Raw genomic sequence first — 23,673 nt, 5'->3', positions numbered from 1 at the left:
ATGTCAAGTAACATTTATAATATATGTATTGTAATATAAAACTAATATATACATATACAAACACATAAGTGTGTATGTTTATATGTTGATTGTTAGCAATGTTTATTCCCTATATAGTAGTGCAATTTTGGGAGATGATAAGAACTTTAGGAGATGGATCCTGGTTGGACAGAGTAGAGTATTCAGTTCGTATCTTTGTTCAAGGTCTTTCCTTCCTTTTGTTTCCTGTCTGACATGTGATAAGCACTGTCCTCTCTTCCATGATACTGTTGATCTGCCTCATGTTTACCATAATTGGAAATTCATTTGGTATCAGCATAATATAACACTTAGAAAGAAAATAATGTACACTTTGATGAATATTTCTCTAAATTTAAAACATGTAATAAAATTTCTTTTGTCTTTGTAATATACCTTTTAATTTTTAATTGAGATTTAAAATCCATTGACGAGAAATACACTGATAAAAATCAAACATTCTATCATTTATTAGTTGTACTTAAATTTTACATGGTACTTTCAAAGATGTAATGCTTCTAGCTTAGGCTTTAAACAACTACAAACATTGGGTTTAAATTAATGAACATATCAGTATAACAAGTTTAGAATGGGTCAGGGAACTCTGAAATCTTCCATCCTTATAATAGCTCTCCAAATTACTCATTAATACTTCAGGAGTCCAACTTAGAGCATCCTCAATTTTCTCTCAATATTCTAAGATATTTTAATAACACAATTCTAAAGGACTTGTACATGCAGTGAGTATATATAACATTCAGAATAACTAGCTTCCATGCTCACACTGAAATCAATGTAAGGCAAAGCCCATTATTGAATTGTTTCTTTGGCTCAGTGTGTTCAAAATGCAAAGCGGCGTGTAAAGCCTGATGCAAACAATCCTTTGTGTTCTCTAGTTTCCAATTGTGAATATGTTTATGATTAAATTCAACCATCATTTGATAAAATACACAGCTTGTTTAGCAGGAGAGTTTGTTTCTGAATGCAAGATATTAGCATGAATCTGTTTCTCTACATATTCTCATCAGTGAGGAAAATGACAAAGAAGCATGTTGTCTCAATAAAACATTATTCTGCTTTCTGGTGTTACCATCATCTAATAAACCAATCAGATTGTCTGAGATGAAATATCATAGCTTCTGCTTTTGACAGTCGGATATTGCCCCAAACCATAAAACAGTCATGACTGGTCATGGTGAATTTATCCATATGATAAACAGCGGCCATTTCTTTCTAATACTCAAGAGAAGCAAAACTTTGGTACCTCTAGTTGTTGTATGATATAATACAGAACAAATTATCAATAACCATTCCTGAACTATCATGTAGCCAGATGTTCACGTTCCAGTGTTTCTTTTCTTTTCCTTTCTTATAATTCTGTTTGATACAATACTGCTCTTGACAGCCTCATGTATGTCCACAGAAATCTTTGCTCTTGAAGAGTTTTCATCTCAGAAACTTCTTATTTCTCTCCAAATGATATAAAAATAACCATTGTGGCAAAAAACTCCCTCCAAATAAAATGAAAAGAAGTCAAGGCTGTTTGATGACTACAACACAAGCACCTGCTCTCCCAATATTCAAGGAAGCCATCTGTTGAAGAGAAAAAAACAAATTGAGACAAACTTGTATAATTATATCAAAATATAAGAATACTATTTATAATATTCTTTACATTATCACAATAAATATATTTACATCATGTAATTTCATTCACAAGAATTACAATAAAAATTATTGAAGACTATATTTTCAAAATTCATTGATTTATGTATTAAAACCTGCTGTAACGGTTAACCCCTGTTCATCATAAACAAATAAATTAATAACCAGAAACAAACTGCAAAACCTACAATAATTTATGGGATTTATTATAATAATAGTAATAATCACAACAGTAATAAAAATGACAGCACTTTAGTAAAGACAACTAGCTATAGAAAACTTTCCCAAGATGTTGTTAGTCTGATGTTTGTATAGATTTTTTTAATATTTTTTAAAATATTTTTTAAATTTTTCTAAATGAAAGCTTGGAATTTATTTTTACAGTAATAATTATTGTACTTTCTGCAATCATTTTGAAGTGATTTCCCCAGATAGTATGTTGAACTAAATATATTATTCATTTATTTGAGACATAGAAATGCAAGGAAGTAGCTTCAATGTTTTGTCAGGCATAGAGTATCAATACAATGACTGTAGGGCATAATATTTTTTTAATTATGGCAATCACTGAAATGAGAAAAGATACTTTAAAAGCACCACACATAAAATGCATAGATGTATATTAAAATAATTTTTAAAAATTTCCAATGAAAATTTATTCTTTAGAGATAAGCTAAAATTCTAATAACAATTTTTCATATGAAATATTATGACACATTTTCTTTTTTATTGTGAAAATATTGGACAGAGGGGTTACAATTACATGAGCAAGGTAATGAGTACATTTCTTATCAAGCGTTGTTGCTTCCTCCTTTGTTTCCCATTACCATCCCTTCCCATCTATCCCCCACCCCAACCCCTCCCCCACCCCATGCCAAAATTGTAAAGTTCGTTTTTCGACAAAAGTTTTGTACATCTCATTATTGGAATGGGTCCACCTGTATCCCTATTTAAACAATTTGTTTTTTCCCTTCCCCTCCACAAATTATACCAACATCAAATACAGTGAAAACAGGGGTTATACTATGGGGGAGGGACATAAAAAGCAACAAAGAAATCACATAGTACCTTATAAATATGTTAGAAACCATAGCAAGCAAGAAAAAAAAAACATTTGAGTCCTTATCTTGGGATTCATTTTGCCTAACATGAACTTATCTGACCATTTCTACTTGTCTCAGACTTATACTAGGTATTGCAAATAAGGGTAACCATGGGACCTATGTTTCTTTGGGCCTACAGGATTCATTTCAGGGATGCAAAGGTGGTTCAGTATATGCAAATCAAATTAATATAATTCATCACATCAACAAGAACAAGGATAAGAAACACATGGTTATCTAAATAGATGCAGAAAAAGCATTGACAAGATCCAACACGTCTTTATGATGAAGGTTCTGGAAAAAAAATCTAAGAATCCAGGTTACATTCCTCAATACAATAAGGCTGTATATGACAAACCTACAGCCAGCATTATACTTAACAGTGAAAAACTAAAGCCATTTCCTTTTAACTCAGGAAGGAGATAAGGATGTCCACTCTCTCCACTTCTCTTCAATTTAATATTAGAATGTCTAGCGACAGCAATAAGACAAGATGAAAACATAAAGGGGATCCAAATAGGAAAAGATGATGTAAAACTCTCCCTCTGTGCAGATAGTATGATCTTCTATTTCAAGAATCCTATGGACTCCACTCCCAAATTACTCGCCTGATTCAAAACTTTGGCAAAGTAGTAGGTATAAAATTAACCCCTAAAAAATAATGGCTTTTCTGTATGCCAACAATGAAAAAAGCATGGCTGAAATCATGAAAGCAACTCCATTTGTAATAGCCCCACAAAAAATAAAATGCCTAGGAATTAACTTAACCAAAGTAGTGAAGGACCTCTATGATGAAAACTTTAAAAACCTGAAAAAGGAAATCAAAACAGAACCTCCCATGCTCCTGGATTGGAAGGATCAACATCGTGAAAATGGCAATACTTCCCAAGGCTATCTACAAATTCAATGCAATGCCTATCAATATCCTTCCTCATCTTTCAAGGAAATGGAAGAAGCAATCCAAAAATTCATATGGAACAAGAAAAGACCCTGAATAGCTAAAATGATCCTTAACAGAAAGAACAGGCTAGAGGAATATCAATATCAAATTTCAAACTTTACTACAAAGCCATATTAATCAAAACAGCATGGTACTGGCACAAGAACAGACCAATGGAATAGAATTGAAAACCCAGAAATGAATCCACAAACCTATGTCCATCTAATCTTCAATAAGGGAGCTAAAAATATAGAATGGAAGAAAGACAGCCTCTTCAGTAAATGGTGCTGGCAAAATTGGTTAATATTCACTTGTAGAAAACTAAAGCTAGATCCTTATGTATCACCCTGCACCAGAAGCAACTCCAAATGGATCAAAGACCTCAGAGTCAAAGCAGACACCCTGATAACATCACGGGAAGGAATAGGAGAAATCCCAGGTTTCCTTGGCACAGACCAATATTTTCTTAATAGAGACCCACAAACACAACAAACCGAAGAAAGTTTGGACAAATGAGATTACAAGAAATTGCCGAGCTTCTCCATGGCAAAGGACATAGCTAGCAACATCAATAGAAAGCCCACGGATTGGGAGAAGATCTTCACTAGCCATACAACGGACAAGGGTCTCATATCTAAAATATATCTGGAACTCAAAAAATTAAATCCTCCAACAACAAATCCTCAAAGAAACAACTACCCAATAAATAAGTGGGCAAAAACTTAAAGAGAAACTTCTCTGAAGAGGAAAGAAGGATGACCAATAGACACACGAAGAAATGCTCAACCTCGCTAGCTATAAAAGAAATGCAAATCAAAACAACGTTGAGATACCACCTCACCCCAGTTAGAATAGCTATAATCAAGAACTCAAACAACAACAGATGCTGGAGGGGATGTGGCCAGAAGGGAACCTTACTGCATTGATGATGGGAGTGTAAACGTGTTCAACCACATTGGAAAGCAGTATGGAGGTTCCTCAAAAGACTCCATATAAAGCTCCCCTATGACCCAGCAATCCCACTTTTGGGCATTTACCCAAATGATCACAAACAAGACCATACTGAAGCTACCAGCAAAACTATGTTTATTGCAGCATTATTTACCATGGCTAAATATGGAACCTACCCAAATGCCCCTCAGTAGATGAATGGATCAAGAAAATGTGGCATATATAAACAATGGAATTCTATGCCTCCATCAGAAAGAATGACATTACTCCATTTGTTAGGAAATGAAAAGACTTGGAAAAAATTATGACACATTTTCTAAGAATATTAGAGTAGACTAGAAATTACATGATATAATTTTGAACTGAAAAGAAATAAAAGAGCTTAGAACAAACTATTCTCAGGATCACACAAATTATCTCATAAATTAGGAAAAAATTATTGATTCTCTTTCTCAATGTGGATATCACATTAAAAATCTACTTGGGGTGTGTGTGTGTGTGTGTGTGTGTGTGTGTGTGTGTGTGTGTGTGTGTGTGTGTGTGTGTGTGTGTGTGTGTGTGTGTGTGTGTGTGTGTGTGCATGCTGATCCTGAGACAGACTCAAGGCCTGGACATTGTCCTTAGCTCAAACTCAGGGCCTGGATGCTGTCTCTGGACTTTTTTTTTGTGAAGTTAAGTGCTCTAACACTTCAACCACAGATCCACAGCTGCACTTTTTTTCTCCCTTCCTTCCTTCCTTCCTTCCTTCCTTCCTTCCTTCCTTCCTTCCTTCCTTCCTTCCTTCCTTCCTTCCTTCCTTCCTTCCTTCCTTCCTTCCTTCCTTTCTTTCTTTCTTTCTTTTTCTTTCTCTTTCTTTTTGGTGGTCGTGCAGGTATAGCTCTCAAGGATCTCTCTGTCCAGGCTGGCTTCAAACAGTGATATCCAGAGCTCAGCCTCTTGAGTTGCTAGAATTATAGGTATGAGCCACCAGTGTGTGTCTTAAATGTATTTTATTATGCATACACTCATAACCCTAATAAAGATCAGAAAATAATTTGACTCTTCTCTTTCACTTAATATATGAATTACAGAAATTAATTCAGTGTAACATTGCTCATTTTCTCTAAAAAATAATTTCCTAAGAAGACAGGGACGTATCAATATTTTATTTCACACTTGTTGAGAATGTCTCTGTACCTGAATGTATATATTATGTGTGTGTGTGTGAGGTAAGATTGGGAATTTTGAAAAGTATACTACACAAATAAAAACACTCTCTACTTGTTGTCCACAATGGAAACACAGAACACTTTTCCCACGGCCTAAGACCTTTTCCTGGAACACATATAATTGATATTCACATCTTGATTGCTTATGTATTGTAATAATTATCTATTTCCGGGGGCCAGTGACTTAGGATATGCCAAATAGATTTTATCTACTAAAGGCTCAAGTGGTATTAAGTGACAGTAACGATGCAGTACATGGGTTCAATTGGTTTTGTGTGGATCTGCTGATGGTCATTTCAGACTATTAAAAATGGAAAGTAATGGAGATATGAAAAAAAACACTTAAAGTAATTTGAGTCATAAAATTAATGTTTATTGTGCTAATGTTGTTACAAAGTATTTTAAATACTACTTTGCTGTTTATAAGACATTGATCCCCAAAAAGGTATAAAATAAAAATGTGGAAAATTGTCTTTGAGGAGGCTTTTACCTATTATTGTTCCATACATTATTTTTATTTCAATTTTAGAGGTATGATAAATGTAATGGGTCTTCATTATAAATATGTAATGAAGATGTTACACTATATCACTTATATAATCATAAACTTCTTTTATTTTGTTTATTTGTACAATTGTACATCTAAAATACCCAGGATTGAATTGTGACTTTTTTAAAAAACAAAAGCAGACATTAATCCATGTTTCCCTGTAGAAATAGTAAGGGAGATAGAAAGGTAAAACATGAAAATATATATAGTATAAAATTTTAGTGCAGCACTGAAATGTAGCCATTCCTTGCTTCTTTTATGTTCACTTTCTTTTGGATAAAATATTCTTTTACAACTGATATAAAATTTAGAAATGTCATAGAATTTAGCTCTGCTAATATTTCTTTCTCTTTCTTTTTCTTGTAGTTTTATCTTTTATCCTCAGGTCAAATGTTTCTAGTGAATTCAATCTGTTCAAATGAATTCAAAAGTTCTGTTTAAGGCAAAATATAATGTAAATAGTTCAGCATAGCAATTAACAAATTTAGTTTATATTTGGAAGTTAAACTGTCTAAGAAATGTTGTTAAATACTTATCATTAAAGTTGACATACATCTACTGATGAGGTATATGTATAAAATGAAATTCTATGCCTCCATCAGAAAGAATGACATCGTCTCATTTGTTAGGAAATGGAAAGACTTGGAAAAAATTATACTAAGTGAAATAAACCACATCCAAAGAAACATAGGTTCCACGGTTTCCCTCATTTGCAATAATTAGTATATGTCTGGGACAAGTAGAAAAGGTCAAAAGTTATGTACATATGACCAGATAAGATGAAGTTAAGCGAAATGAATCCCAAGATAGGGATGCAAGTGTTTTTTTTTTCTTTCTTGCTTGTTTCTAAAGTATTTATAATGTATCATGTGATTTGTATTGCTTTGTATGTTCCTCCCCCAAGGTATAATCCTTGTTTTCACCGTATTTGGTGTTGGTATAATTTGGGGAGGGGAAGGGAAAAAATAAAATGTTTAAATAGCGACCCATTGTAAAAATGAGATGTACAAGACACTATATTGAAAAGCAAACTTTACAATCTAGGCAGGGGAGAAGATGGAGTGTAATTGTGGAGGTGGGAGGGAAAGGATGGTAGGGGAAAAACAAAAGAGGCAAAAACGCGTGATAAGAAATATACTCATTACCTTGTTCATGCAACTGTAACCCCTCTGTACAATATTTTCACAATAAAAAACTTATTTAAATGTGTTAGAAACAATCACATGAAAAAAAACATAAAAGTTGAATTAATCTATGAATATGTGTACATTTATAATGTTAACTATCTTTAAATTTATTTTAATCATTTTATATAGTCTTTAGATTTTTGCCAAAAACCTTAGTTACAATATAAACTTGAATTCTAAAGTCAAGTCATTACATCTTCCATCATTCCATTCATATATTTATCCAGTAATGTCCTCCAATCAGTAAGGGTACATTCTTAGAAACTCTTTATGTATCTGAAAAGTATCTTGTTTTGTTTTGTTTTCTGACTAAGAAGAGTAATAGTGGAAATTGTGGGAAATTTTGAAAATTAGAAGAAAAAAAGAGTTGAATAAAAAGATATAAATCAAGGAATTTATCTAATGGCAACTCAATCTAGGTTGCTACACAGCACTTTAAAGTAGTTTTATTTTAAGTACACTGCCCTGCTTTCTGATTCTTCACTTCTTTACCCCAACACCAATACAAATCCTGCTACATTCTAGAGATCATCACAACTCTCTATGGCAGTGTGGACTCAAGAAAAAAAATGTCATATGATTATCTCATATGATAAGTCAATACATTCTTTCTGGGTAAAATAATTGTCAATAACTCAGCAAGTTATTTAGGAGAGGATATTTAGAACTTTTGGTTGATTATTTTTTTAAAGAACTTGTATAAAATTATTTCATTTAGTTGGGTGCTGGTGGCACACACCTGTAATCCTAGCTACTCAGGAAGCTAAGATTTGAGGATGTGGTTCAAAGCCAGCCCTGGCAGGAAAGACCGTGAGACTGGTATCTCCAATAAACCAGCAGAAAATTGGAAGTGGTGCTATGGCTCAAATGGTAGAGTGCTCTGAAGAGCTGAGGAGCAGCAATCAGGCCCAGAGTTCAAACCCCACAACTGACAAAAAAATAAAATAAAAATAAAAATAAAAATAACTTATGGATATGAAGGTTACCACTTAAAGATTTTATCAATTCCCCTAAAAAAGGAACATTTCTTGGTACTAGGGAAAAGTGGATCAAATAAACACAGTCAAACAAAAAAAATAAAAGTTTGCCTATGATATGACAGTCTCCTATATTACTATGCCACTTTTCCTGAAACTAGCTATCCAAACTTTTGTGCTTCATATAAATAACCACACTTCACTTTTTTTACTTTGCATTTCGGATGATGTAAATTTCATTCATCTTTGGTTCATGATGTTTAGTAATGCAGTAGAAATTCCATTGACACATAAACACTTCTTGAAATATCATTTATTAAATTATTGCAAGCATAAAAATACATAAAACACAATTTAATGATTGTTTCTCAAACTTAAGATATAAGAAAAAATCAACCACAGGTTTTCATGTAATTTGACTAGATAAAACTTCATTTATATTCATTTTGCACCAATACTAGTAAATAAAAATACTATACTTAAAAAAATCTATTTTGATGAAAATCTTACCTGTGTCCACTCATTTGTTTGTGGGTCGTAGGACTCCATAGTGTTAAGGTACGTCTGTCCATCATAGCCACCAACAGCGTATAGCCTATCACCAAGGAGACAAACCCCTACAGCATCTCTGGGCATACTTAATGGAGCCACCATGGTCCATGTGTCTGTTTTGGGATCATATCTAAAATAGGACACAACATACTCTAATCATATTCATGCTTTACTTCCTAAATGGTACTCTTTAAAAATATCCCATGTAAAAAATGAACCTAAGCTTTATATAAAAGAAAATGTGTACAAAAATAACATTTGAAAGTATAACATTTGGAAGAACATATGAAAATAACATTTGGAAGAATACAGTATACAGTATGACAAAATTGAAGAAATTATGAGACAGTATTTTACTAAAAAAGATATAATTTGGCTGATCACTGCTGGTTCATACCTGCAACACATAGTATAAAGAAGGCTAGGATCTGGTGGACAGAATTTTGAGGCCAGCCAGGATCTATTGTTTAACAACAACAAATTAATTCATTTTTGGAAGCATCTAATTGTATATACACACAAATATGTATATCTGAGTACATATGTAAATACCTACATATATGTGTGTATATACATACAGTTATAGATATTGAAGGGTAAAATCATAGAGATTAAATCATTAATGATTATACTACACCTTTACAATTAGCTTGCAGTTACTATTTCAGATACCAAATTTTTAAAAATGATTTTAAGAAAGCAAATCAGAAACTATAAATTACAATAAAAATGTGAAGTGTCTGGGTGCTGATGGCTCACTCCTGTAATCCTAGCTACTTAGGAAGCTGAGATCTGAAGATCAAAGCCAACCCTGGCAGGAAAGTCCTTGAGACTCCTCTCCAATAAACCACTAGAAAACCAGAAGTGGCGTTATGGCTCAAGCAGTAGAGTGCTTGCCTTAAGCTGAAGAGTGCAGGGTCAGCACCCAAGCCCAGAGATTAAGCCCTATGACCAACAAAAAAAAATAAAAATTAAAAAATTAAAAATACATAAAAAACATGAAATGTTTTCTTTCAAACGCAATGAACTGCATTTTAGTTTGTTTTCCTAATGCAATTCTATTTTAGCAGTTACAATTTTCAAACAAGAGCCATTAAAATCAAGGAAAAAGGAAACAAAAGAAAAAAATTATCCTTGCAGCTAACAGTTGAAAAACTCTTCAGTTCAAAAAACTTGAAAATAATTAGACATTACATATCTGAAATATAAATATATTTATATATTACATATATACATATTATATATATATATATATATATATATATATATATATATATATATATAGTATTAGCCAAGACATTACTGGCATTTTTTCACCTTGATTTTAACACTTTTCTCTGTTAGGATGATATGTAGAAAATAAGATACTGGGTTAGTTCCTCTGAATGACCATGAAGTGTATAGACTGTTCAGTCCATTCATGTCATTTTCATTACAGTACTGAACTTTGAACTCAGGGCCTTAGGTTGCTCTACTAATTTAGTCACATCCTCAGTTTTTTTCCTTGACATTATTTTCTGATAAAGTCTCATGTGTTTTTTTTTTGTTTGTTTGTTTTGTTTTGTTTTTCCCAAACAATGCTTAACCTCAATCCCTACAGACTGGCCTCCCAAGTATCAAAAGATTTAATTTTACATTTTTGAGTTAATAAAGGCAAAATATCATAACAGAGAAAAGCACAAAATAAATGGCAGTTTGACTGTCAGAATCTTCAAAAAGTTTTAAACCTTTTCCAAAGCCATTTGGAAGTGGATAGCAAGTTAATAAATGATAAATTAAAAAGAAATAAAAATAAAATAGAGCTAATGGAGCTTAAAAATAAATACCAAGATACCATAAGATGCAAACAATACCATGGAGACTATGGAAAATTTAACAAATAAAGGACTGAATTTTTCAGTGTGTGAAAGACAACAGATGAAATAAAAAATAAAACAATAATGAATACATAATGGTTGTAAATCACATGTGTGTTGCAAACATGAAATACATTTAAAAACCATTTGGGAAAACACTTAACAAGCCCTACTTTTTGGTACAGGTTTGTAAGTGTTCATCTACATTATGAAATACAGTTTGTATTTTATAGTTCAAACACTATCTAAAAGTACTTTTCTAATGTGAGTTTATTTCAAAATTCCAAGTCTTTGAATTAAATGCACCTATTTCCAATGGTAGGTGATATTGCAAACAAATAATAATGTATGCTTATCCAGTATATGATATTTGTATTTATGTTTTATCAATAAAATCAAACTAAATAATCCCCAAACTTGTGTTCCTCAAGTCATTACATATGGGTCTTGTATGACAAATCCAGGAATTGAGCACAAATTTTAGATTAACCCAGTCGCCATTTTCCTTCTCCTTGCATCAATGACCAATGACTCTGAGCAGCTTCTTTTCTTTTGATATTCAACTATGCAGATTAACTTCTTAGTCCGAGAAGTTATAAGGTTATATTCAAAAGGAAGTAAATGCATTTTATTTATTTGTTTATTAACTTATGAACAAATCTGAAGATATACAACTATTTCCAACAATGATTTCTGTCATTGTCATTGTTGTATTTTTTGACAGAATTTATAAGCACTGAATTTTGTCTCTTGTTATCAGTTTGTTAGAAATAAAAGAAATACATGAAATACATAAATAACATATTAGTATCAGACTGTTTGCCTTTCCTTCATCTCACTGTGGCCTTCTGAGTCAGAGTGTATGTGAACTCTGTATCACAAACTCTATTAAGTTTGGAGCCTTCAGGCAAGAAGCAGAAGTATATAGCAACTAAAATTGGCTGTAAAATGAAAACTCACTGAAGGCATGTGGGAGCCTTGGAACAAAACTCAGTTTCTCTTTGAAAATCGCCACTACATTTCTTGAAGAACCATTCATTTTCTTTGAAATTTCATTGCCACTTCTGTATTTTAAGGATAAAATATGACCTTAAATTATGTAATTCATTTTAAATATAAAATCATTACTTTGGAAACATTTGGAATTGAGAAACAAAAACAGAGACAGAAGACCGAGAGATAACAGAGACATCCAATAACACAGAGAAAGAGAGAGACAGAGAGCTGTATATCAGAACCAGTGAAGTGGCCTCCTGAAAGGATATTGAAGAACTCAGGCAATGGGAACTCAGTAACTTCCTGAAACTGAACAAAGAGGCAGTGCCCTAAGAAGCAAAATAATTTGAGTGACAGAAAAACCAGCTTTAATCTGAAAACATTCAAGACGGAGTTCCTTTTTTAAGGCTCAAATTCATTCACGATACATAAAATATTTTTGAATGTATCATCTAAAACAGGAGGGTATGCAAAGGTATATTCTCCATTTGATCTATGAAATTCTTGTCACTTACCAGAATATATGAGGTGACATGATTTCATGTGACTATATGTTTCAACCCTACGACTGTTAAAAAGACAGCATATTTAAAAGTATCCACAATATTTTTTCTTTTAGGTCATTGTGTTATGTGATTAATGTTTATTATTAAATGTATTTTATTATCAGATATTAATTTTACAAATAAGCGATTTCATTATAAAGTTGTTTAACATATCTAAAATATAATTTGGTATACCTATCAGTATTCTTCTTATTTTTCCATTATAATTATGAGTGAAATTTATAATGGATCAAAAGGACTGAGATGAAGAAATTAGATTTATTTGTCCCTTCCCAATATTTCATATTCATTATTTTCTACAGAAATAGTTTAAAAGTTTATTTGATGTCACCATTTTCTATGAAAATGGTATCTGGATTGATGGTACTTGATATGGAACTTTAGTACATTTGAGCCAAAAATAAGACTAGCCTGTTATTTTAATTTATTTTAGACTCTTAGCCATAATTGTAATCAATCCCATAGACTTTATTTCTACAAATTATATTTTCACTCCAGTTATATTATGTTTATTCTGCAAGATTAAGGAAATAATGGAATGAATTACTGAGAAAGAAAATTGAATGACTCCTTGACAGAACTCACAGAAAATGTGAACATACTGAGCAGTGCCTGGTTAAATTTTTTTTTAAAACTGTTGATGAAGGTATATGGAGGCTACTGAGCAGATCTGAATAATAAAACTAACTTTAGAATTACCTCCTCACTTCAGTGTAGGGAATATAGGTTATTTTTTGTAGCCACTTGTACAACTAATATGTGACAGGGAAGTCTATAAAAGTTTGATGTTAGGGTTGATATCCTTCCACTGACACAGTACATGACAGGCTTTCTGTTTTCATGTACATCTGTCTTTCCTCCAAATTGTTCTTCTTCCTCAAAATATAAGGATAAATTGCTATATGGTACAATTCTGGTCAACATTTTCAAGGACAGCAAGCTGCTCTTCCACATTTTGTCTCTAGCTTTTCACCTCAAAACTTGTCCTCCAATCATATGTCTTTGAGAGAACATGCAATGCACATATAGATTAGAGCCCCTAGGTACTTTGAATGCTATAGAATCGCCATCATTTTACAAATTTCTATCATCAACTCATACACAATTCATTAGCAAGCAGATTGTGAAAATTAAACTAATAGCAAAATCTCAACAAACTAGCTAGCCTTTTCCTGTTATATTCATGCATCTAGTTCCAACAATGAGATCTTAAGAATAAACAGAAAAGGAAAAAGAAAAAAAAGAAATACAAAGAAAAATGTGAGTTGAAATGTTAAAATGTTGAAGTTCTCTATATAACCCAAACCAAGTAATTATTTTTTACAGAATATTTAGATTTCCATATATATATATATTTGGGGGGGGGGTCTGGTCGTGGAGCCTGAACTCAGGGCCTGGGTGCTGTCCCTCAGCTCTTCAGCTCAAGGCTAGTGCTCTACCACTTGAGCCACAGCGCCACTTCCAACTTTTTTTCCTTTTGCTTATGTGGTGCTGAGGAATTGAACCCAGGGCCTCAGGCATGCAAGGCAAGCGTTCTACTACTGAGCCACCTTTCCAGCCCAGATTTCCATATTTTTAAAATACAATACACCAATATGCTGTATAAAGAAGAATTTAAATACCAATACTTTAATTGGTTTTCTCTCTTTTGAAATGAAATTAAGAATTAAAAGTAATGAAAGAATAAAAAGGTTCTATTGCTGTGTCTATTTTAATGTTTATAATAATTAACATTTATGTTTTCAACTAAATGTATAGTTTATCTCCCTATGTCTGCCACCAAATCTAAACTTTCATTAATTAATTTTGGTCAAATCACTAACCATAAGAAAGCTATTGAGCTGATGGAAATATATAAAACCTCTTTGCTTTTAATGGCTTTTTCTAATTCAGACTTTGGGATGGATGGATAGATAGATAGATAGATAGATAGATAGATAGATAGATAGATAGATAGATAGATAGATAGATAGATAAATGTAAATGTACATATACATATACATATATATATTTGTTGTTGTTTTGTTTTGTTTTGTTTGTGAGTCTAGAACTCTGGGCCTGGGTGCCGTCCCTCAGCTCTTCAGCTCAAGATGAGCACTCTACCACTTGAGCCACAGTGCCACTTCTAGTTTTCTGGTGGTTTACTGGAGAAAAGAGTCTCATGCACTTTTCCTGCCTGGGCTGGCTTTGAACCGCAATCCTCAGATCTCAGCCTCCTGAGTAGCTAGGATTACAGGTGTGAGCCACTAGTGCTCTGCAAACAACTTTTGCTTTTTGTCTAAGTGTGTATCAATACATTTAATACTGATTTTAATACATTTAATACTGATTTTAATAGCCTTTGTGTATGATATAAAGGTGCATTTTTATTTATTTTAAAATTTTATTTTTTAATCGCAAAGGTGATATATTGGGTGATTACCGTTTAAAGCTGCATTTTTAATGAATACTTGGAAATCTACTTCATTTTTAGGCATCTTCTATATCAAATTTGTTTATTTAATAAATGCCTAAAATACTCAAAAATCTTTGACATTCAGCCAATAATGATGAAAATAAGCAATCACATGCAAATCCTAAATATACAAAATAAAATTTTACTGACTATACCCCTTCCAACATCCATCTATTCTCCATTACATTTTTCCACCACTTTTATTTATATACTTATTTTACAATCTACTCATTTATCCCATAACAACTTAAAGATACTATGTATTGAAGAAAATTTTAGTTCAGTATTCTTTTGTTGCTCACTCATCAATAAATGGTGATTGTCTGCTCTGTGTCAGGAATCATGCCAAGGGCAGGAATAATGAGGTAGAGTTATGATATTGGCCACTGCCAATACAGAGAACCAAGTTTAGTAGGAAAAACTGACATACAAATCTTTGACCTTATATTAATATTATTATTTGGCACAGATCAGACAGACCAAATCTGTTTCAGGAAAAGCTATTTCTGGTACGTGTAAAGTGATTAGATCTGGGAAAATAGAAGTTCAGTTGACAGAGTTTGATCTGAGTTACTATTATCTTGATCTTCTCTCACCAGCCTTGAGATGCAGAGATTGAGATTAAAAATGGTCCTGATTAGCTTGATTTGGGGGTACATTTGCTATCTCAGCTATTGAAGATGCTGGGGGAAATTGCAAAGGGTGTCATTCAAGACACATTCAAAAAAAAAAAAACAAACAAGCAAAAACATTTAGAAAGCTTGCCTGGCAATAAGGGGTAGACCCTGGATTCAATCCAGAACTATCTCACCAACGCTCCCCACCTCCCCACCATCACAGATACACACACACACTAAAAGGATGGTTCATCTAATTATTCAGCAATGATACTGATAGTTTTCTACATATATTCTGATTCATTGTTTGGATTCCAGTCTTGTTTGTAACATTTCAACAGTAAATTTTTGTAATATGTTCCCTTGCAAGTTCTATACAACACAGTGCAAAATATAACAAAACACACTGCAAAAATCAACTGATGAATGCATATTCTTTGTCTAATGGGTCATATTTAATGGCATATAATCACTTGGAACTCACTGTAAATTTTTGACCCAGAGTTTTGTCAGCCGTCATGCTCATGTCAGACTAAGACTTGGTCAAACATGACTTTTCATCTGCTCTTTTCTGGACTTTCTGTTCGCCCTAAGCCCTGGCTTTCTAACCTACTCTGACTTGTGGTGCCAGTGTTCTTTGTGCTGAAGGCAATTTGACACTTAAGAAAACGGTAAGTATTATATAACTGTGCTTAATACCATCACTATGCAATACATTTGCACTTCAAAAAGATATTATGACTTCTTGAAATTCGATGCAACATTCTATCGACAAAACATAGTCCTTCACACTATCTGTGCTATTTCTAATCACTTTTACCTAAGATTGATACTTAAAACATGATTCGCATTATAGGTGCAAAGTAGTTTTAAAAAGCACCATCATTTTTTTCCAGACCTGTTGATAATTTACAAATGAAAGAATCAAGCCACAGGATACTATATAACATGAAAAAAGTTATTAATATGACATTAAGTATGAATTCAGATAATAATAATAATAATGTGTGCTTCCCCATTACTGAGACTGTGTATATGCAGTGAATTCCTTCAACTTGAAATAGCTGGGCTTATTTAAATTCTGCATCACAAATGTATTCCTAGAGTGAATTATTTATGTCTGTGCTCCCAAACATTTTCAGCACATTACAAAGTAAAGTTAGATGAAAAATCATTTCATTAGTACCATTTATATAAGCCATTCAAGGTAAAATTGTTGCCACATTATATTTCAATGCTCTATTTCGCCTAAGAATTTAGTAAAGGAAAATAACAAGGAGAGGTGAGACTATTGATTGTTTTACAACAAATGATTTCATGCTTGTTTGTATAAATGCATAAATCCATTGATTTGAACTCTGTGCACCTCCTCATTCTGAGATTTCAAATTCAGAGTCTGAGATTAACAAATGTTTAATTGAAAAATTGGTTCTTTAATGCCCTTCTGTATGTTTCCTTGGTCATAAAGCTACAATCTACTCCATATGATAGCAAAATTGTTATACATAGTTCATATATTGTTCAAAAAGTAGCATGGATTTAAAGGGAGGGTGCTTATCAGAAGCTATCTTTTGTCAATGATCTTAGTAAAACGAATAAATGTTTTAGAAAAAATGGTATACTGGAGAAAAGAATTATTTTCTCCCATTAACTGTACTACTTGGAAGAAGGAGTAGAAAGGATGCGATCTGCTAACATCCCAAGAAAAACTGTGAGGTCTTGTATTTCTTCCAGGTGAAGGTGGGATACAGTGGTCCTGTTTTCAGGCCTGTTTTCTGTGATCATCTGACTGGTTTGTCTTTGAAGTCTGAACCAAAGATGCTTATCTAATATGTAGGTAGAATCTTTAAGAAAAAGTGAACAAAGCTGGCCTTTTCCTTTCAGTATGCAGACTCACAGTACTCAGTGTTGTTGTCTTTATGTCAGTCATGGGAGCAAATGATAGCACCATAGACATAGAGCATGAGTAAAAAAAAAGCAACATGGAATTATGCCACTGAGATATTAAAGATGTAGAATTGCGTAGGGATAAAACATTTGAACTGAAAATTCTATTGTCATTTATAAATAAATCAATGTATGTTCTTACGCAATAGGGATGCTTTACAAGTCTTCTTAAAAATTGCAGAATGCTATGAATCACTGGCACATATTACCAAATGGTGTATAGTTTGTTGAAAAATGAAGCTATAACCAAGACAGTGTCTACATTGTTAGATTATGCTTGCAGCCAAAGGAGCTTCTTGCTCGTATCAGTCTGTGCCTGCTCTATTCTTAGAATGATTTGATATATAAACTGTATTTGTCCACATGTCAGAAGTATTATATATGTATATAATTCTAAGCAGATGTGTAGTATACACCTAGAATCTCAGCTACTTGAGACACAGAGGGAAAAGGCTAACCTTTTGAGGGCAACCCTGAATTTTGGTGAAACTTCATTTAAAAAATAAACGTAAAATATATTTGGTTCCAGAAGTATAGCTCTTCCATGAGGAATGTATTTATGGATTTAACATTTAATCCCTACTAGCTCAAGATATATATGTATATATATATATATATAGATATATATATATATATACACATACATATATTACATATAATATATATATATATATAAATTCCATGTCTTTAAAATGTATATATCATAAGACAAAAAAGTTTATAATTCAATTTGAGAGTTTGAACTGGTAGTAAACAGGATAAATATACAAATCAAACAGAAAAAAATATATGAACAGATACTACTGTCTAGTTTTTTAACCAAACTTTTCAAATTAACTCAAGGAAAAAAATAAGACTATTTAAAAAGCATGTATAAAGAATTGCAACTCCAGGAGTTGAGTTTATTTTTCCCTAATTCAGTGTATATAGTTTATAATCACTTATTTTAGGCTCCATCTTAATTTCACTAGCAATTACACTAGAACAATACCTTTGCGCTCTTACCTTTCTACATAATCTAGGAGCCTGGAGCAGTGATTTGAAGCAGGGGCATCATGACCACCTACTGCATAAAGAAACCCGTCACACGTGGCTACCCCAACCCCACCTCTCCTCTTGCACATCGGTGCACACATGTTCCACTTATTTGTATGAGGATCATAGTACTCCATTGAACTCAAGCAGGAGCTTCCATCGCGACCCCCAACTGAATACAACCTAAAATTACAAAAAGAAAAACATGATTAAAGGTCAGAAATGGAATGACAAAATGTGGGCAAGTTCCTTTAAGAAGAAATTTTACATTTTGTATTAGAAATATATGACTCCAACTAAAGGTTTTGTAACAGATAACCTATAAAGGAAAACATAGGCCTGGAATTCTGATTACTCTGTGATGTAAAACATTAGATAATGTGTGTATAATTTCCTAACCATAATTATTTTAGAAGCTTAATTTTTTTTCTTTTCTTCTCTTTGTAAATTTAGCATAAACTAATTTTATAAGATGTTTTATTGTAGCATTTCCATACATTTATAAAATATGTTGCAATCAAACTCACCCTTTCTATTATGCTCTCTTGTCAAGCTTCTTAAAACCATGTAACAGTTCTCATTGATCAATTTGCATAACTGCAAATAAACTAATTGGACCATAATCATCTTCATTTGTTTTTTAGTTTTTTCTGGATCTCACTGGTTCAATCTCTCCCAAGAGACAGTTTTACTTTTCTATCTTTTGTTCTTTAAAGTGTGTATCAATTAAATAATGAGTGTTAGTATATTAATATTCATAAATATTAAAGAAGTTCTATTAAAATACACATTAGTGTAAAAGAAAAATGACCATAAACAAAAGAAAAAGGATTGTTCTACTTTCGGGGACACAATAGATTTGGGAGCGTGTAAATCATGTGTTCCATCACTACAGTTTAGGACATGCATATTGACATAACAACCATCTGTCTTATTACCTATACCATTGATAAGAAAGCTTTTACATGAAAAATCAAGTATAATGGTGTCAGTTTGATCAAATATTGCTGAAAAGGACAAAATATTTTTAATTTGATATCATTATCTTGATAATCAGAAATATTGCACAATACAGGAAAATAATTTGTATATTATCACTGGTGCTTAAAATACATAAATATACAATGTGTTACCCTAGTTAACATAATATTTTTCATTTGATGACATCATGATGTCATCACAGGAAAACACTCACTGTTGCACACATTTATGTACTTTTTCACTTTTAAATGTGCCACATATTTTTAAATACTAAAAACAGAGGATTTATGGTTATAGAAGTAGAGAAGAGTATATTTCCTTTTGGACAATTTCAGCCCATTCCTTGTTCTCTCCAGCGTTTTTCCTCCCATCTCACCCATAAGTTGTATAGTTCATTTTCAACCAAGTGTCCAGTGAGTACCATTGCTCATTTGTTTACCCTTTGTTCATTCATTTCTGTGCTTCTGCTTAACCTCCAAATGATATATAGATAAATAAGACAAAAAGAAAAGGAAACAAAAATAGCAGAAACTGAAAAAAATCTTATGTTCATTTCTTGAAATACATTTTGATAAATATTGTCAAACTATTACCAACTAGATATTACCAGCAATACATCGCACAAAAGTTTAATATACAAAATATACAAAAAGCTGAAGAAACGAATCCCTCTCAAAGATAGTAAGCCAATCACCAAATGGGCAAAGGAACTAAGGAGAAACTTCTTAGAAGAAGGGGTAAGAGTAAGGTAAGAAATATGAGGACATGCTCATCATCTCTGTCCAGAAAGCAAATGCAAATTGAAACAACTCTTAAGAGTCCAACTCACCCCAGTTAGATTGGCCAATATTGTGAATTTGACCAACAAAAGTTGATGGGAATGTGGGGCAAAAGGAACCCTATTGCATTGTTGGTGGGAATGTGAACTAGTATAATCACTATGTACAGTAGTTCTTCAAAAAACTAAAGTTAGACCTTCCCAGCTATACCACTCCTGGGCATCTACCCAGAACATCACAAGCCAGGATATCATAAAGACACTGGCCCATCCATGTTCATTGCAACGCTATTCACAATAGCCAAACTATGGAAACAGTCCAGATGTCCTACAATAGATGATTGGGTCAATAAAAATGTGGTATCTCTACACAATGGCATTTTACACCACCACTAGAAATAATAATATGTTATTTGCAGGAAAATGGAAGAACTTAGAGCAAATCGTTTTAAGTGAGGTCAGTCAAGCTCAGAGAAACATATGGCACATGTTTTTATTCATATGCAGAAGCTAGATCTGTAATACACTGGGACATAATAAATTATACATATCTCCAGGAATTCCCACAGAGTAAGACCCAAGGAGGTCAGAATTCTTAGACCAGAAGGCAAAAGGCCTATGTGCATCTGCACATACAAAAAATATAAAGGTTTACTTAGTATCACTGACTCATTCTTGTAATTTCACCTATACAGTTGACTGAGAGGTGAGAATCTTGGTTTAAAGCCAACCCAGGAAGGAAAATCCATGAAAGTCTTCTTTCCAATTAACCACCAGAAAGCTGGAAGTGGAACAGTGGTTACTAGCCTTCAGCAAAACACAGAGGAACAGTGCCAAGCCCTGAGTTCAAGACCCATGACCAGCACACACACACACACACACACACACACACACACACACACACACACACACACACACACACACACACACACACACGCACATGCACACTACACGCACACACACACATCCTAAGTTTTGTAATTCTATCTATAGATATGGAAACTTGCATACAAAATAATCACATATATTATATACAATTGTGGGAAGTCCTAAGTGCTCAAGGAAGGTATGAAAGGTATGGGTATCATATAAATAATTAACCAAGTAAGGTCTTCCTGAGAAAATGATGTTTGAACAACAAGTAGAAAATGATGGTGCTGATGATAAAATGAGCACAAATACATCTGAGGGAAAAAATTCAAAGATGTACAAACTGTACAGTGTCAGGAGCTGTAAGAATTTGCTAGAGCAATGATATGAGGCTGATGTGGCCTTTATGTGAAAAATAGTGTGATTCTAGATGAATGGCAGATTAAGTAAGGAATTGTGTACATTTAAACTAAATGAACAAAAGTCAACAGAGCAAAGACATAAGAGACTTTCATCATTTCAGGGAAACCATATTTGTGGAATTAGTCTTATTTTATGGCTATTATCCCTACTATATTGAAAAGCTTTGCTGTCCTTTTTTAGTTTCAAAATAAAAGCATAGAAAGAAAGTAAATATATAAAAATATTTAATACTTTGATTTACTCAAGATCCAATGCCCTGGAATAATAGAATATGGTTAAACAATTTAAAATCCTGGGTACATTATTTTCAAAAGTTGTCTGTGATTCTCATGAAGTATGCCAGGATCAAATGCTTCTGATTGCCCAAGTGCTCCCTTTCTGAAACTCATGTCTCTCTGCTTGATTACTCACTAGTTTGTCTGTTGGTTCTCAATCCTACAATATGTTGAAATTACCCAAGGAGCCTTTTAAAACACAAATATTGGACAATTTAGCTTGCAAAATTACCCAGAATGGAACTACTTATTCATTCTGATGTTGTTGTTTTTTTTTAAAATCATCCTTCAGGCAATCTAATCTCATTTATTTGCATGTGGTTTGAGTTGAAAATGTAACCCAAGAGAATGATGCTATAATCTTGAAATATTGTTGAAATAAAGCTAACTATATTTGTAGAAAGATTGCATGATTGTCTTCATGTGAGACGCCTAGCACGGAAATAGTACTTTATACATAAAAAATTATATCACATCATATATTATTTAAAAAAAGTGTTCATTCTTAAGTTGTTCTATTTTTTCACATAACCTACATATAAATTCTATTATTTACATATCTGTACTAATTGCTGATAGTTGTCAATAAAGTAAATTCCTGTAGTAATATTTATTTTTTTTCAAATTGCTAAATGAAATGTAAAACATATATCAACATATTTGTAAAATGTAATGTTATTAAAAGTACATACACCATAGCCAAGTGTATATTGTACCTGGGTTGCAGAGATGGTTCAATGTATACAATACATTAAAGTAACATATTTACTATATTTATTAAAAATGGCTAAAAAATCCACATAATTATCTCAGTAACAAATAATGTTAAATATTCAAAATGTTTTCACAAAAGTTCTCAAACTAGAGATCTAAATAAGCTAATTATTAAATATTAATTAAGATATATATTAAGCAAAACATATTCACCAGAAAGTAAATCTATTTATTACATAGAGGTAATGAGTAAGTTAGAAACTATATTAATCTTATATCTATCTAAAAAAAATTCATCTACTGAAGGACATCTGACTTGGTTCCATATATTACCTATGGTAAATAATGCTGCAATAAGCATAGTTGTGCCGGTAACCTTAGTATGGCCATGTTTGTGATCATTTAGGTAAATGCCCAAAAATGGGATTGGGGATTGCTGGGTCTTAGGGGAGCTCTATGTGGAGTCTTTTGAGGAACCTCCATACTGCTTTCCAGCGTAGTTTAACAAGTTTACACTCCCACCAACAATCCAGTATGGTTCCCTTCTGGCCACATCCTTTCCAGCATCTGATGTTATTAGATTTATTGATCATAGCCATTCTAACTGGGGTGAGATGGAATCTCAATGTTGTTTTGATTTGCATTTCATTTATGGCTAGAAAGGTTGATCATTTCTTCATCTGTCTAGTGGCCATTTATATTTCCTCTTCAAAGAAGTTTCTCTTTAAGAGTGGCATATATATGTGTGTGTGTGTGTGTGTGTGTGTGTGTGTGTGTGTGTGTGTGTGTGTGTGTGTGTGTGTGTGTGTGTGTGTTTGTATGCGTGTGTGTGTGTGTGTGTGTGTGAATTCAAAGCCTCCATCAGAAAAAATGACATCTCCCCATTTGTTAGGAAATGGAAAGACTTGGAAAAAATTATATTAAGTGAAGTAAGCCAGGCCCAAAGAAACATAGGTCTCATGGTTTTCCTTATTTGTAATAACTAATACATGACTAGGACAAGTAGAAA

General features: G+C 32.7%; 1 protein-coding gene across 1 annotated transcript in view; it reads right to left on the bottom strand.

Annotated features, from left to right (window-relative positions):
• Window positions 1-487: 487 nt before the first annotated feature.
• The window catches only part of Klhl1 (kelch like family member 1), a 249,133-nt gene continuing 225,947 nt past the window's right edge, over window positions 488-23,673 (bottom strand). Inside the window, exons 9-11 of the mRNA XM_070001950.1 lie at window positions 18,594-18,806; window positions 9,110-9,281; window positions 488-1,611 (exon numbers count right to left, since the gene is read on the bottom strand). Coding sequence (XP_069858051.1) covers window positions 1,552-1,611; window positions 9,110-9,281; window positions 18,594-18,806 — 445 coding nt within the window. The 3' untranslated portion in view covers window positions 488-1,551. The remainder of the gene's footprint in view (window positions 1,612-9,109; window positions 9,282-18,593; window positions 18,807-23,673) is intronic.

Source organism: Dipodomys merriami, unplaced genomic scaffold (genome assembly GCF_024711535.1).
Source record: "Dipodomys merriami isolate MVZ:Mamm:240054 unplaced genomic scaffold, mDipMer1.0.p SCAF_6, whole genome shotgun sequence".
NCBI lineage: Eukaryota > Metazoa > Chordata > Mammalia > Rodentia > Heteromyidae > Dipodomys > Dipodomys merriami.
This window is presented reverse-complemented; position numbering and strand designations above follow the sequence as displayed.